At 52.0% G+C, this 15972-nt stretch overlaps 1 protein-coding gene across 3 annotated transcripts in view; it reads left to right on the top strand.

Annotated features, from left to right (window-relative positions):
* Nucleotides 1–15972, top strand: part of SENP5 (SUMO specific peptidase 5) — a 114654-nt gene that overhangs the window by 28224 nt on the left and 70458 nt on the right. The window contains exon 10 of one of the 3 annotated variants that reach the window (XM_067002743.1): nucleotides 10781–11249. The exons of the other annotated variants lie outside the window; for them this stretch is intronic. Within the exon in view, the coding sequence (XP_066858844.1) occupies nucleotides 10781–10819 (39 nt within the window). The 3' untranslated portion in view covers nucleotides 10820–11249. Of the gene's footprint in view, nucleotides 1–10780; nucleotides 11250–15972 lie in introns of those variants that run through there. 3 annotated transcript variants of the gene reach the window in all.

The raw sequence follows: 15972 nt of genomic DNA, 5'->3' as shown, positions 1-15972 counted from the left end.
GGCTGTGTGTAAGTACCTCCAGGCCCTAAATTCCAGAGGGCTTTTCAGCTTGCGATATTGGTGCTGTCTTCCCTTGGCAAACTGTGGAAGTGTAACATCTGAGTTTGGAGCTCCCGATGCAGCTCAGTCCTGAGCTGGGCCGAAAGTTGTGTGTCGCCTGGTGCTGGGGTGTCAGTAGAACCGTGCCGAGCTCACACATAGCCCTGCTTTGCTCTGATGAAAAGACAAGGCAAAGTAGTTTTTGAACATGACTTTTCATGAACGAGCAAGATAAAAATAAATGTAAATTAAAGATCCTGTTTCTCATGTGCATTTTATTAAAAACTACAGAGTTGTTCATTCTTGCTGTGTAGTATAATTGCTAAAATATGATTTGTAACCAAATATAGCTGCTTGCATTAAATATGGCACTACTTCGTACTAGGGAGGATGATATGGTAAAGGAATGCTCATTTAAACAATTACATAGCTCAGTTTTTGTATTCAAAACCTTAACTTTTTCAAAAAGTGAATGTTACATTTAGATGGTTTTTAAGCTGAATTTTATTGAACTGCACTCGGATGAAGATCGGCATACAATTAAAATATACAAAATACTTCTAAAACTAGTTAAATACAGAAACGAAGCTTGTCAAACCACATTTTGCATTTCTAAGTGATTGACTATAAGGCAATGAACGTGACAGATTCTGCTCACAACAGGACACATTTCATCAGGTATCTGGGGACTCCGTAGCTGTGAAGAGGATTTCCAAAAATCACTTACGTGAGAGACCAGAGGTCTGTGTTTACTGGTTGGGTGCCTACAGCTTTTTGAAATGTTTTGTGTGGCTTTTCTTTTTTTCCAAGAGTCTAGAAATCGTAGCTCTCATCCTTCCCCAGAGACTTGCATTTCCTGGGAGAGCAAGGGCAGGAAGACTCCCTGGTTCCCCAGTGCTGGGCTGGGTGAAAATCCCCTTGCCTTGCACTTAGTGGCTGGACTGGAAACTGGTAGTGGAGGTGAGCTTTCTGTGTGATAAAATTGTAAATACTTGCATTCAACTATAAAAATTCATGCCTTGTTCCAGTCTAAAGACTGACACTGACTGCTAGGTGTATCATAAAGCTAAGGATGCTTTCTTTCTGATTATGCAACCCATTAAAAATCCCACGTCCCTGACACCCTGAAGACTGAGTGAAAGCAGCATATCTCCATTGATTTAGGTAATTCATTACACTTCATTTTTTGCTTTGATGCATGCTGTTGCATTCAAAATTAGAAATGGGATATTTTTTTTAAAGAGGGATGCAAATGTTTGATTCAAACCACTTTGTTAGACCTTTAAAAAAAAAATCTAGTTGTCGGTGACCTGAGAGAAGACATTGGAGGCTGTGAGTTGGTTGCTGCTGTGCTATTCGTGGCACAGCTCCCAAGATCTCCTTGTTTCTCCCTTAAATATTTGCAGGCTGAAGCTCGATGTTGATTAGCAAGTCAGTGTGTTGTGGCAGTCCTCGAGTGCAGGAAAATGCCTTTTCAAACCTCCTCACTGGTGTTTCCCGGGGACTTCAAGAGCGAGTCTCATGTTCGTATCTTTAATTCCTAAGGACCCCTCTTGTGAGAGCTAGATATAAGCTGCTTCAGAGATGTGGCTAAAAATCAATAGTCCTGGAAAAGAGTAAACAAGTTCCCTCTGATCTGAGATGAATGTCTCCAAGAGCCTGCGAGGGGCTCTGGGCAGGACCATCAAAACCATCCTCACCCCCACCCCTGTGCTGAAGTTTTCATCCAGGAAAGGGAACAATTGCATTTAATTGGGAAAGCTTTGAGGAAATGATCTCTTCCCTTAGAGTTTTTTGGGTCGCTGGGAAGTCTTACGTAATTTCAACCTTATCTAGAAAAAAACTTGCCTTTCGTTAGGTGTCTCCAAAGCCCCGCTTCTGAAAGCTCATTCAATAAAATGTTCTAAGATTTTATTTCTGTCCCAAAGGTGAAAGAAAACAACTTCAAAATGTCAGAAATGCTGTTACCTGACAAGCTCTGTTTTTTGTAAGGTCAAGAATAAATGATGGATACCGTAACAAGTGTTTGCACTGTTAGCTTTTAAAATATATATATGCAATGCCCAGGTTCGTAAGTGGAGTGTGCCTTTTAGAAGCTGAAAAACAGCAGTGGAAAGCAGGAGTCCTTGGTCTGCTCCTCTTTGTTTCCTCTGAAATTGATTTTTGTTTTAAGTTCTTGTGGTGTAAATGATTTTAATGAAAAGGAGAAAATTACTAGGTAGAGTTTATCATCTGGAATATATAGGCTTAGATGGCTTCTTGAAATACAGAAGGCAGGTGAGCAGAGCTGCGAGTGCCCTAGGGAGATGGTACCAACCCTTTCAAAAATAATAATAATAATAATAATAAAGATCAGTCCTCATCCTGCAAGTTGGCTGGCCTGGTGCAGCCGCGAGGGTTGGGGCCGTTGTGGTTTGGCCATCCCACGGCCCCGCTGCGTGCGGTGGCTGCTAGGAGGTGCGGTGAGCTGAGGCTGCAGCCGTGGCCTCTGGCTGCGTTGGAGGCCGGGCCCCTTGCCCACAGCCCTCCGGAGAGGTGAGGAGACCCTTCCTGTGAGGGGCTCCTCCAGGCCTCCCTCTTGTCCCTGACGTGCTTTCTCCTCCCTGCCAGCAGTGGTTTGCCCTCCTGCTTTGTGAAGCTGAAAGCTGGGCAACCCGTCATTCCCCTACCAAAACTCATGTTTAGTCCTCCCCACCTCGTTTTCTCAAAAACGAGATGGGGGAAGCACGTGTTTGTGGAGGGAAGGGGAACTGGGGGACTTGAGCAAAGTCACAATCCATCCCACAGGATACCCAGGCATTACAAGCCCAACTCGGCAGAGCGTTTGCATTTGGCCTTCAGTTCTGCCAGTTCCTTGCTTGGATCAGGAATTTCTTCCATAAAGCATCTTTCTAATGGTGATTTCAGAGGGGCACGTCCAAACGCCTGCTGTAATCAGCAGGGACCGAGTCAGTACCCAAACACGGTGTCTATAGGAGAAAGCTGTGGGGAAGGCGAGGCTGGTGAGCCTCCAGCGCTGCTGCTGAGGCCTGCCCTCGTGGGCAGAGGGGGACAAGTTGTGACTCCCTTTCTCTGATCCCCCGCCTGGTCACCTCCCCGTGGATTTGACCCAGGGCTGCCCTGGTTGGTGAGCCCGTCCTCGGGGACACTTCTGCTGCTTCTTCCGCCATCAGCGCGGTGCGAGGCACCTCCGCGGCCCCAGGCCTCGCTGCAGCCAGCAGGAACCTCCGCTGACTCCAGCGGGCGTTAGAGGGGGTCCGTAATGCTTTGCAGACCAATTTTCTCTCTGTTATTGTTTTAAACTCCCTGTTAGCCATTCCTGCTTCCCAGGTTTCCGTGTGTTTCAAATTATTTTCCCTAGAGGCATCGACGGCATTTTTCCAAATTGAATCTCATTTATTTTCTACCCAGGTTTCCAATCTCTCTGGGGCCCTTTGTATTATTTCTCAGTCCGCACTGCCGTGTACAATATATCCTAATTTAGTATCGTCTGTGAATTATATTAGCATGCCCTTTAGTTCCTCTTGTATTTAATGAAGATATTTCCAGGAAAAAAAAAATCTAAACTACATTTTATTAAAATAAGAAGGTAGAGTCTTAAAACTCCTTTGTGGGTTTCCAATATGAATTCTAAATCTTTCTCAAAGAAATCTTCAACATTTTTAAGAGAAATTAAAACCTTCAAAATACGGAAGTTGGTAGGTATAAAAAATTAATCAATTTTTCAATTAGCTGAGACCTCTGTCCCTGCATAGTGAGCTCTGCATAGTGCAGTCTCCAAGGGTGATGGAGACACTATCTGTGGTTTTGCAGCTTTTTTTTTTTTTTTAACCAGCACCAAACATATGTTTGAATATCTCAATAAATTTGTTCGCTTTCCCTTTGTGACCTTTTTGGGTTTGCTCTCTGTGGCTGTTCTAGCAAACATGTACACTGGCAGGAATGATGCTGAAGCAGCATATTTTAATGCAAACTGTGCAGGCTTATTCATAGGAAGTGATTTTCAAATTCATAATCATGAATATTTGCACTGTAAGGTTGATTCTGTTGTGAGCTTTTATTTATAAGCTAAGGAGCGCTGCCTGTCGGTGCCAGGATCGGAGAGCATCATACCTCTGTGACAGGGAATGAGCCATGCTATGGGAGCTGTATGTCCTAGCAAAACAGCTCAGATTTCTGGCTGTGAATAGGGAAATAGCACTGGCTGCAGGCAATTTGCTGGAGATACGTATACTGAAATATTTGCTGCATAATTTCTAGCAATGAGCAATTTCATGGAGACTATGATCTGCTTGTGAACAGAAATAAGGTGTAAATTGGATGAATAAATTGTTGTCTGCAAATGGTTTGCAAGCTCTGAAGGACTTTTTGAGAAGTGCTGCAGCTCGCTGGTGTCTTCAGTCCTCTGTGTACTGGTGGTTAGACCCTGCATGTGAACAGTTGCTGGGGAGAGATGTCTCAGATGCCCCATACTCTGGCATGTGCTGACTGCTGGCCCCCCAGCAGTGTCTCTGCACCTCTCAGGTGGAGGAAGCTGCGCTGAGCAGGGCTGTGGATGCTGCAGGCAGGCAGTCTGGTGGTCACTGGCTGCTCGGAAAATTCCTGCTCTGTTTTATCCTGAAGCACAGGGATAGGTGTGAGTTGGGAATGGCAGCGCCGTGCATCTTCCCTGCCCTTGGGGAGCAGGGACGGCTGGTATCAGAGCCTGTAGGCTGGCTGGGCTAGCGGGCTTCAACGCCTGGGTTTCTCTATCCCCTTTACATTGTTATTGCTATCTTTTGGCATCACAAAATGAGCCTTTTCCCTGCAGATATGAGAGTTTCCCCACCCCCCAGGCTGTGGCACTGGGGCTATACCAGGGACATCCCTGCTGCCTCTGAGGGCTGGGGACGCTGCGGGTGCCGCCGCCGGCTGCTGCTGCGCTGGTGTGCAGCAGCTGTAGGAAATTAGAGGAGCCGTGGGGTTATTCTGGGAAACACCAAGGGAGATCCCCGAGGTTTCCGGAGAAGAAAACTGGCTCGGATCTGCCTCCTGCCACGCCACGCAGCTCCCTGCCTGGTTCCAGATCAGCCCTGCCAGGCGTGAGGCATCCCCCAGATAAAACCATGGGATCCTGCAGGAGCGATGCCATCAGGGACTGCTGGGACCAGCGAGGGGTCCGGCCCTGGTGCTCGGGGACTGCCAGGTAGGTCCTTGCTGGGATGTCCCTCACTTCTCACTGGTGTCCTGTGGCACATTGCTGGGCGTGCGGGGCCTGATGGTGGGTTTGGGGAAAGGGTGTAGGGTGTGTGTGCCTGCCTCCTGCCTCAGGAGATGTAACTGCTGCGTTGCCTCGCAGGGTTTCGAAGGCAGTAAAGGTAAAACCTTGCCCTCTTCACCATTACCTGGTGGAAACTTGAGGCCCTCAGGACTTTTTCCCATCTGTTTCTTACTTGTGCCTGCAGAGAGAAGAGGCCTGGCTTTAAAAAGTAAAAAAAATAAACCAGCTCATCTTGTGAACAGGGGCACGGTTCCCTTTAATTTCACCTGAGCAGATGAGAGCCCAATTGCTTCTCCCCAGATGCTAATTCCTGTCTTTCATGCAGCTAAAACCTTCCAGAAAGAGTGTCTAAAAGCTACATAATGCGAAGTGGAAATGTTTGCACTGGGACTCATACATTAGTGCGTACAGGTGTGGAGGGAGCTGGGCCCAGCTATCTCCTTAGAAGCTTCAGGCCTGAGGAAGCTGCTCCTCATTTGTTCTCCCCGCAGGCTGGGACCACCTTTTGTCCCAAAACCACCTTTCCTGGGGGTCAGTGTGGTGACAGGAGCTCAGCCTGCAGGGTGGCGTTGCATCCGACACGCGGGCCTGCCTGTGGCCTAAACCCTCCGCGGGGCAGCTACTTGTAGGCAAAATGGGGTGAATTCCCAGCAGGCTGGTTCAGCTGACCTCGTCCCCCATTTTGAAGTGGTCCCAACCAGCAGGGAAATGTCTCCAGGGGCTCCCCACACCTGTCCCTGCCCAGTCGGGTGATTCCTCAGGTGCAGGGTGCTCTTGTCCCGGGGATGGAGCCAGGCCCATCCCCCCCCTCCCGGTGCTATGGGCCAAATATCAAGTTCTCTGACCGAGCGTCCTTCCTCCCCTTTATCAATAATTTTAATCGTTTTAATAACGTCCCCTTGCACGGATAGGATTACAATTAGAAAATGTCAGAGCCTTGTTATCATCTAATTAGAGTCACATTTCAGCAGAAGAGAAAGGAAAATCTTCAAGCGCTGCCCTGCGCGGGGAAATGGGAAGAGCGCGATGATTTAAACCAGCTGCGGGCCGGGCCCTGCGCAGCCCTGCCTGGCCGAGACGCGGGGTGCGGAGCAGGACGGGGCCGTGGGCCCCGGTCGCAGCCCTCTGAAGCAATCAGCACAAACTGCTCCCAGACCACTCCTGCAAAGCTAAAAACTGCGCCGCGGTCCAGTAAAAACAATCACGCTGTCAGGTTCGCCGTCTTAACAGCTCCAACAGCTGAGGGGGTCAGAGCAGCAACACAACACAAAACCAAAATAAACACCACCTCGCTCTGCCAAAAAGCCTTTATCACTCTTCTGGGAAAGAGGAAGGCGTTTTCAGGCGGCTTTAATTTTTTTCCTTTTTCTCTTTTTTTTTTTTTCTGTTATTTGTTTTCGTATGCTTAAACGTGAGTGGGGAGCCTCGTCCCGCCTTCCCCCCCCGAGCGGTGACAGCACGCAGCGGTGCGGGGTTTCCTTCGGGCAGGACGGCCTCTCTGAGCACCCGCTGCCAGGCTGGGACTGTGCCTGTTCTCCCCTCAAAGCCTCTGGCTCTGTTTGGCCTTGGCTCTCCCTCTGGTCTTTGCAGCACGTCCCGTCTGGGGAGGAGGGTGCATGGCTCCGTAGGACCTCTTTTCCCCTATGTGTTTGGGGACCTGAATGGTCTGGCCTTAAGCTCCCTCCCCAGGGATGAAACGGGTCCCCCCTCTTGTCTCTTGCCTTCAGAAGCCCATGGAAGGAGCAGGAGCACCGCAGCCACCTGCTTTCATGCCGCTCGTGCGAAGCTCGCCAGCATTACACCGGTGTTTCGTGATGGGAACACCTGCTGTGCAAAGGGGCCCGGACCCCGGCACCAGCCAGCCCCACGTAATAAATAACAACAGTAAAAATAGTTATCGCTTATATAGCGCTATACATCCTCAGGATGCCGTAAAACCCCAACGGCTTAATCGCAAGCCGCTCTCTTGATGTTTACAGCGAGCTGAAATTTTTGGTCTCTGAGCGAAGCGTATTTTCTGGTGCCAAGAGCTACGTGCGGCTCAGTTAGCAGCTCTGGCAGGGAGCAGGATAAGGCTGCATCGGAGGCTCTTAAAGCTCCTATGTGACAGCGGCGAGTTAGAGGTGTCAGCCCATGGCCTGGCGCGAGGAAGCGGGGACGTTTGTGTGACAGCTCCTGGCGTGGGACCGGCTGCCTTTATACAGACGGGTGGGTCGGCAGGATGCGGCCCCGCGCCTGGCAGTGACAGTCATCGAGGGTGGCAGGGGGCTGCCAGCACCAGCCGCGCCTGGGGCCAGCGGTGGTAATTCTGCCCCCTGGTAGGGGCTCCCCTCCGCCTCTGCTGCTAATTTTACACAAGCTGCTTGTTTTAGAGGAGCTCTTTAAGCCATCATCTGGACAGAGAGCCCTTGGTGAGAGCCCAGGCTTGAGCCCAGCCAGGGCCTAGGCACGAGTGGATCCAAATCTCAGGTCCCCAACATTTCAGGGCAGGGAGAACCACTCACCTCTGCAAGCTGCAATGAGCAGAAGTGGAATAGGAGGTTTGGATGTCAGGGATTTTCATTTGTTTTTTGTTGTGTTTTTTTTTTTCGAGATCTGTGTGATCCAAATGCTTTCCAGAGCCTGGGGAAGGAGAGGAGAGGGGGGTTTCTTTAATCGAAATGAAAACCATCTCTGATTTCCTTTTAAAGCGTGCTAAAACATTTCATTCGACCTGATGCAAAGCGTTGCATTTCATTTTGAGTTTTAATTAATTTTGTGATCCTTTAATTAAGCTAATTTCAAAGGAAAAATGTTTCTCTTAAAACTGAAAGTCAAAACATTTTGAAGATCATCTCTGCCTCTAAAACACCGCTTAAAAGCATCAGATGTTCTGCTCTCTTTCTAGAAACACGGGTTAATTCCTGCCTTTACAGAGTCTCCAAATGCTTTGGGAGTTAAAACTAAAAAGAGGGCCTTGTTCCTCTGCAAGTGAGCGCTGCTGCCTGTGATCCTGGGATGAAAGGGGAGACGCTCTCATCTCAGACCTTGCCTACTCCTGAAAACATTCAGGGCGCTGGAAGGCAGAAAGGGAGCCTGAGCCCTTCTGTGCTCGAGGGCCGGAGGACCTGAACCAGCTGGGGAGATTCCTCTGCTGGCCCCAGGAAGCCTCGCCAGCAGCACTACCTCGCCGTGGAAAATACCAGTGATGATGGCAAAGCACCTCGCGCTGCTCTGAGTCAGTGCTCAGACACGGGCACAGCACGGAAGGTGGGATGGAGCCGGTGGAGACGTTTCCTGCTGGAGAGCAGAATGCACAGTAAAAGGGGTTTTGTCTCCCTGTATTTCTTGGTTTCTGCTATGGGTGTTCGCACGAGCACAGGAAAAGAGCTTCAGCTCGGCTGTCAGAGGGCTGAGTCCCTGCCAGCTCTGGCATTAAGCACTGCTGGCACCGCAAGTACCTGAGATCGTCTGACGATTTCCCAGCTTTTAGTTTTGCTTTAATGCATTGCCTTTTTCAGTCAATTAAGAAAAAACAATCACAGACTTTAAGGTATGTAAATGTTTACATAATATTGTGGCCAGTAAATCTCACTCCGAGGTCCCATGCGTTTCACTGAGGCATCTGGGCACACCTGAGCTTGAGGCAATTCCTATGTGTAGAGGCCAAAAAAATAAAAGCATTAAAAACTTCAACAGTCTGCACCGTGGGCTCAGGAGACAGATGCTTGGCTGCTGCTCTTCTGCTGTCCCTCAGCACACAGAAATCGCTAACGCCAGCATGAAGGAGACCGTCAGACTCTGCTGAGCCTTAAATGAAGAAACCACTCGTCTGCTGGCCGCCGGCAGAGCTCGGGCACAGCAACCCCTCACCAGGAGTCCCCTGCCCTGTGCTGGTAGGCTCAACCAGAGACAACCTCCAGCTCTGAGGTGCCCATAATTCCCAGTTAAAAGACCACAGGTGATGGGAAGAAGGTGCTGGGCTGGGGGGGAAGGAGACTTGGCTGGTGCTGAACCCATCACACGGAGCGAGACTGCGTGGAGCTGGATTTGGGAATTCAGCAGCAGCCATGCCCCTGGAGGGGTTGTCACAGGGCTGGCAAGGTAGGCTGTTGTTTTTTCTAGATCCCTTGTTGGGGTTTTGTGGTATGTGAAGTTCAGGCTAGAGCTGGACAGCCGGATGTCAGTCCACCTTTGCATCAGGCAAAAAGTCTCACTGGGACACTGGGAAGGTGGCGATGGAGCAGCCGACCGCTGTTGTACATCGCTGGTTGCGTGTGGCATTGAGGGAAGAACAGGTACCAGGTGCCCCACCTGCTTGGGGAAATTTGGCACCTCCTTAGCAGGAGGTAGCCTTTTGCCACATGCATTTCAGTGTGGCAGAGGCACGCAGATGCACGCGGTCCCTTGGCACGCACAAAGCAACGTTTTGCCCAATGCGTGCCGCTGCCTTAACTCAGCCGGTGGGAGCACATCTCCCCGTGCCATCGCACTGCTCTGAGCCCGGCCCTCAGAGGCGTTTCTCTGTGCCAGCACTCCTGGGTGCGTTTTCTCCGCTCAGATGATCAAAAGTCAGCACTCAGAGGCTGGCAGAGCAGAACACCTTCCTTGGGATGGCATTTGCATTTGAAAGGCGGGATGCCTGTTTCAGGGACCTTGCTATTTCACAGCCTCCTTCTCTCAAGTCTGCTGGCTGCCTCCTCTCAGTGCTTAACTTGGGGCTCCGTCCTCTGCTCCCGGCAACCTGCATCTGCCTTGAAGCCAGCCCTAATCGTCCTCTCTTGGGGTGTTTTGGGGAGCCACCGAACTCTGGCACAAATTGCCGTGCTTGGAGGCCGCCTGTAATTTCTGTCCCGCTGCCCCCAGTTCCTGGGAACTCTCCTGGCAGTCAGCAAACGCTATGAGTCACGCTCGAGGAAGCCAGCTCCACTTCAGCCTAGCATGGTATTTTGGTTAGTAAGGGGCTGGCACGAGAGCTGAGAGGTTCCTGCGTCTGTGCCAGGCTGCATACTTTGTTTCCCCTCTGCACCGGGCTCTTGCTCGCTGCCGGAGCCTCGGGGGGACCGCAGGGTGCTGGGGGGCACACTCGCACCCCACCTGTGATGAAATGGGGTAGGGGGGGCTCCTGCCAAGCGGCTCAGCCCCCACAGGACAGCGGGGTGCTCGCAGCCCTGCTCCCCGTGCAGCGCTGGACCCGCAGCCGGTCCTTTATAGCCCAGCCCCGTCTGGCCCTCGTTCCAGCACACATGAATTTTACGGCCGAAAGTTTTGCTTTATTTGCTTAGAAACCTGGGCAGCTTTGCGGGAGTGTGACTTAGGTACCCAGACGTGTGGGCGAGATGGGAAATTGCATACGCTCACACCTACATACGTGTGTGCAAGCTGGTACGTGCTTAGAAATGCAGGCTTTTATCAGCTGCGCCTACTTCTGGAGATGCCTGGTTAATTTGTCAACCGAGGAGCTCCATCTCGCTACAAGTCTCATTTCCATATTCTTTCCAGATGGTCAAGATGCCACGGAGACAGTTTCTAAGCAAATAACTCGCTTCTTCACGCAGCCGACCATCAGCCTCGCCACTTGCTGCCCCAGATGGCTGGAGAGCCGGCGACGGTGCCTGGGCGGTGAAAGCGAGCGCGTCGCCGCGTCGATACCAGAACCGGGGCGGCACGGCGCGGTGGGACGAGACCTCCGCCTCGCCTCTCCTGCCTCAGGGTGAGCAGCGGCTGCCGCCGGGACCTGGAAGTGACGTGGGGTCTGTCCGTGGGTCCCTCGGAGGGAGGCCGGGCGCGAGGCCGGGCGAGGCGGCGGCGTTGGGGCGAGGCTGAGCGAGCTGCGGCAGGTCGGGGAGGCTCAGCTCCCGCCGAGCGCCGAGCTCCGCTGCCTCCCGATCGCGAGTTAAAAACCGAGAGGTTAAAAGCGTTTAATTATGCTGATGCTTTCCCCCCTGGATTAAACAAGAGGATAAATAGACTACAGCGTGTTTCTTTGGATTTGATTCTGTTTCTTAAACAAGCGAGGGGAGGCAGGAGGCTAAGGATCCTTGGCAGCTGTCACGTTTCGCTTTTGATGGTGTCAGTTCTGTCTGTTCGGAGGTGTTTCTCTTGCCACTGTCAGCATTTTCCGGAGGAGGATGAATTCATTGATACAGTCTGTTTGCTGTCCACATATTCACAGTTCATGTGTTACATTTTACATAAAGTAAACTTAGCAAGGGGAAAACTAATTCTGCAATTCTTCAAAGCTAATGTAGAGTAAATATATTCTGACACTGACAGGTATTTCTTATTAAATAGCTCTGAACTGCAGTACTAGGTTTTGCTTAAGTGGCATTATTCTCCCTGAGCAAAGACAGTTCATTTATTAGTCATTCCAAAAACCAAATAACAAATATTATTCTCTAAGCAAACTAAACAAACCATTTAAAAGGGGCCTGTCTGAAATCATTAAAGTACAGTGTCTGAAAAGCAGCTGACATTTTAGTGCCAAAATACCATATGGAGACTCAACTGCTTTATTAACATGCTTTGACCCAAGCTGCAAAATCTCCCAACACCTTTGAGCGGGGAGGAGCAGCCTTCCTGTGTGCACGGGAGAAGCAGAGGCGAAGCTTTCTGCCAGTTCTTAAGATGTCATTTTGGCACGGCGAAGAGCGAGGTGCAATAATTGAGGGGCTGGATGCGAGCAGATTTTTCGATTTCTGCCAGAGATACGCTGTAAAATAATTCAGCGAAGCTGAGAGCTTGGGCTTTCCATTTACGCCATAAAAAATAAATATACAGTGTTTGCCTTGCCTTCTTACAGCTCTCTCTTTCTCTTAACTAAATATTTCCTTTCTTCTGAGCATCTTCTAGCTTTCAGGCATACAAAATAAGAGTGCACGCGCTTGTAGGTGTTTATTTACGGTCTGCGGGGGGCTATGCTCCTGTGTTTGTGGATCCCCAGCTCAGCTCGGAAGATTTCCTTCACGATATGGCCGGAATGGCAGCAGGTATCCACTGACCGAGGTGCACCCTGCGAGGGAAGGCTGCTCCCCTTCCCGGTCAGTCCTCCCCAGCCCGGCCTGCGCACACGTTGCTTGCGTCTGGCCCAGGTTTTCCTTTGGTTTTTAAACCGACGTTGTCTTTATTCGTAAGAATTCATCGGAGAGCGAGAGCAAGTGAGTTTTAGCCTGAGGTTTGTTCACAAAACGTCGCCTGCAGATGTGTCCTTTCTTGCTGGCTCTGAGCAGGGCAGCTTGAGTTGGCAAGGATTAAAATAATATAGGAGTTATGCAAGGAGTTTAATAAAAGTGAGCAGATACTGAGCTGCCGTGCGTTATTAACTTGCTTCTCTGGGATTAGGTAGTTCTGGGCAAACGAGGAGGTATCGGTCCAGGTTTGCTTTCCTTCGGTGTTGTCCCAGTGACAGAAGATTACTCCACTTTGGGGATTAGCTGATGACATTACATCGCCAGGGTAACGATGTACGTGCTGATGTAATTCCAGACATTTGGTCGGGTCCGGCCCTCCTGGCGCGAGCCTCCCCCTCGCTGAGCACCCCCCGGCACGTTTCCAGGCTCGCTGCCGGCCGCGCTCCGTCTGCCCGGGCAAGGAGCACACACTGCCCACAGCCCCTCCTCTCCTCCTCACTGCGAGCCCCAGGAGGCACGGGAAGTGCTCGGAGCTCCTTGACGGACGGACAAAACGGTTCAATACGACACTTTGAAATAGTTCCTCTTTGGAAAGAGGGCAAGCGTGCGGGGGGAGAAGGGCATGCTGGCCACTGTGGTAGCGCTGCGTGGTGGTCGCAGCGCGGCAATGCCAACAGCAGAAGCACTTCGTGCTTCCAGCGGCACTGATGTGGACAGCGTGCTGGAGGGAAAATGAAGGCCAATGCCTTCTCGAGCTTGGGGAGGGATGCAAGGCACCGCTGTGGTACCAGGGAATGTCACTGGGGCCCAGGGAAGCAGCTGGCGGGGTGCGGGATGCGCTGCCGTCCCGCCACCCCGGGCACGGCTCTCCTCCCCCTGGCTGAGCAGGAGGCAGTGGGATGGGAACGGTGTCAGCAGCCTGCAGCACCATGAAGGAACAACTTCTTTAATCTGACATCGAGACCAAGGGTTGCTAATGAGGAGCCCGGGCTTTGGTTCCTATGGCAACTTGTGTTCCTGAAAATGCAAAACAAAGTGTGAGAAGGCGCCGGTCCTGCTCCCCGCTCCGCTCGTGCCTGCTGCCCAGCACTCGGTGCAGGCTCTGCGCGGTGCCGGCGTGGCTCCGGCTGCAGCCCCGTGCCAGCACAAGGATGGGGACATCCAGCCGCACCGCCGGCTCGAGCGACTGCGATTGCAAGCGGCAATTTGCTGCTCACTCCTCGGATAGCGTCTCTGGGGCCAGCTGGGTTCCCTATAAACTTTTATAGAAAATATAAAATGACATCTGGAAACCTATGGCAGAGAGGTTTTCGTTCCTCCTGTAAGCAGGGAAGAGCTTTGCCCTCTCTTAATTTCTCACAAATGTTATTGTCAAGCTCGATGGAGAGAACAAAACCGGTAATTGGGTAGCCTGGCTGTTGGAAGCTCTCCCCGCTCCTGCTCCAGCCTCAGAGCCGTTCCTCGCTGTACGGCTTTTTGGAGAACAAATACAACCTCCAGCCATGCAGCAGCCTTGCAGCCTTTTGCAGCCCCCTTTGCAAGTACAAGAGCTCATTTTCGATGCACTGAGCCTAGAGCAAAGCCAGGGTCTGGGCCAGGAGCGCTGTTTCCCGTCCCTCGCTGCTCACTGGTGTGGGGGCATCCTGCTCGGGTACCCAGCAGGAACCTTAAACCCAGGTTTTCCCCAAACGCGCCTGCTCCCAGCAGGAAGGCAGAGGAGGCGCGGGCGTGAAGAAGCATTCCAGCTGATTTGGCCTTAGGGAAATCCGTCGGTAAGTGAAAGCCTCTGCAGCAAGCAGGAGCTTGGCGTTAATTAAGCTGCAGCGGGGCTGCTGGCACAGAAACCTGTCGAGCTTTGGGGGGATTATTTCATCTGGGGGATGCTGAGAGATGCAGAGGAGCAGTGGGGTCAGCCTGAGGCATCCGCGAGCGCCGGTGCCGGCGTTCATCAGCCAAGGCATGGCCGTGTGCTGCCGGGGGGCGGGTGGGGGGCGAGGGTGTCAGACAAGGGATAAGAAGGAGAACAGGCATACAGTAAAACATAGTAAAGCAACACAAACGAAAACCTACGCAGGTTTGTAGAAGGAGTGAAGCTTAGAAAGTAGATGCATTAGCAGCCAAAATAAAAAATATATATACATAAAAAAAGAAACCACCAAGACTTTGACGCAGCAGACGTTTCCGACAGATGCTGCAGGAAGGAGGATGAGCCGCCTGCTACGTCTGCGCATGGCTGGGAGAGGGGGAGATGCTTCAAAGGCACCGGGAGCAGGGAGGGGTTTGTAGTGTGCCTGGTGCCCACCTTGTGCCGTTGAGAATGTGGGTGCCGTCCCCGTCCCCCCACTTTGCCTCGCTGCCTGTCCCCACCCCACTGCTCCCACGTTGCCTTGTAATTCGTGTGCCCGCCGGTCGCTTGCAGCCCTCCCCAAAGGGCTCAGACTCCCCTTTCCTCCCCAGACACCCCTTTCCTCCCCTGCCTGGCCGGGGATTTGCCTTCTCCCTGCTTGCCATGCAGCAGCTCCCCCTGGTTCCTCCTGTCTTGCCCCTGGCAGGATCAGGCCCCGTTCCCCATCTCTCCTTCCCCTCTCCAACCTCGCTCGTGTTTATAAGCTTCAGGAGACCAACTCTGGTGGAACGGCTTAGGTTTTTAAATTTTCTCCTTTTTGATGAAGTCAGGGTCTGGGAAGTCCTTGAGGACCGCCTCAAAGGAAGTGTTAGTTTTACGTGCAGAATGAGGCAAAAAATAATCATCTCATTTTTCTCTCTTCGGAGCAAGAATTGTCCTCTCTCTGGCTTGCCTGCCCTCCACCCTCCGTGTCTGGGAGCAGAGGACAAGGTGTCCTGGCACCGCTCAGCATTTCCAGAGCCTGCGGCCGTTCGCTACAAGCCTGGCACATCCTTGGACCTGCAGCTCCTCCGGTGTTCCTCAGGACCTGGAACAATGGCCTCAGCCATGGGGTTTGTAGGGGTGAAAGCTGCTGGGCTGGACACATGCTATCCTGGAGCTTGGCCAAGCAAGTGGTGATGCTTCAAAAACCACGCAGGCAGAGCCAGGGCATGGAGTGCTGCCCTCGCTGGCCACAGGTTGGGGCATCACCGACCCTCTCAGGCATTTCGTGGGGCATTTGCTGATGGGGACCCTGCGCTGTCTTCAGGAGCCAGCAGCTGAATCACGTCCCTGTGCTGCCTGAGCCCTCTTGGGATCCCCCCTTCCCGTGTGTGTGCGAGCAAGCTGCCCTTGCCGGGGAGAAATGTGCCCTGGCCTGGCACCGGGCTTGCGGCTCCCCTCCGCCACTGACAGCATCCATCGCTCTCGTGCTGCCTGAGCACAGATTTCAGCCCAGCGCTCGCCTTCCCCGTGACTCAGGGAGCTGACAGCTCGCAAGTACATCCCAAGGAGGAATCAAAAGCGACGGAGCAGGTAGCGCTATCTGCAGTCAGCTGGAGTCTCGGCGAAGGCGGTCTCGAAACTGTCTTAGCGGCCAGCGGATGCCTGTCACGGCCACTTGACCTGGAGGCAGATGGTTACTGTCTCACTCGCGCGCTGTCTTTGGGGCTTGATAG

The sequence above is a fragment of the Anser cygnoides genome, chromosome 9 (assembly GCF_040182565.1).
Source record: "Anser cygnoides isolate HZ-2024a breed goose chromosome 9, Taihu_goose_T2T_genome, whole genome shotgun sequence".
Lineage (NCBI taxonomy): Eukaryota > Metazoa > Chordata > Aves > Anseriformes > Anatidae > Anser > Anser cygnoides.
This window is presented reverse-complemented; position numbering and strand designations above follow the sequence as displayed.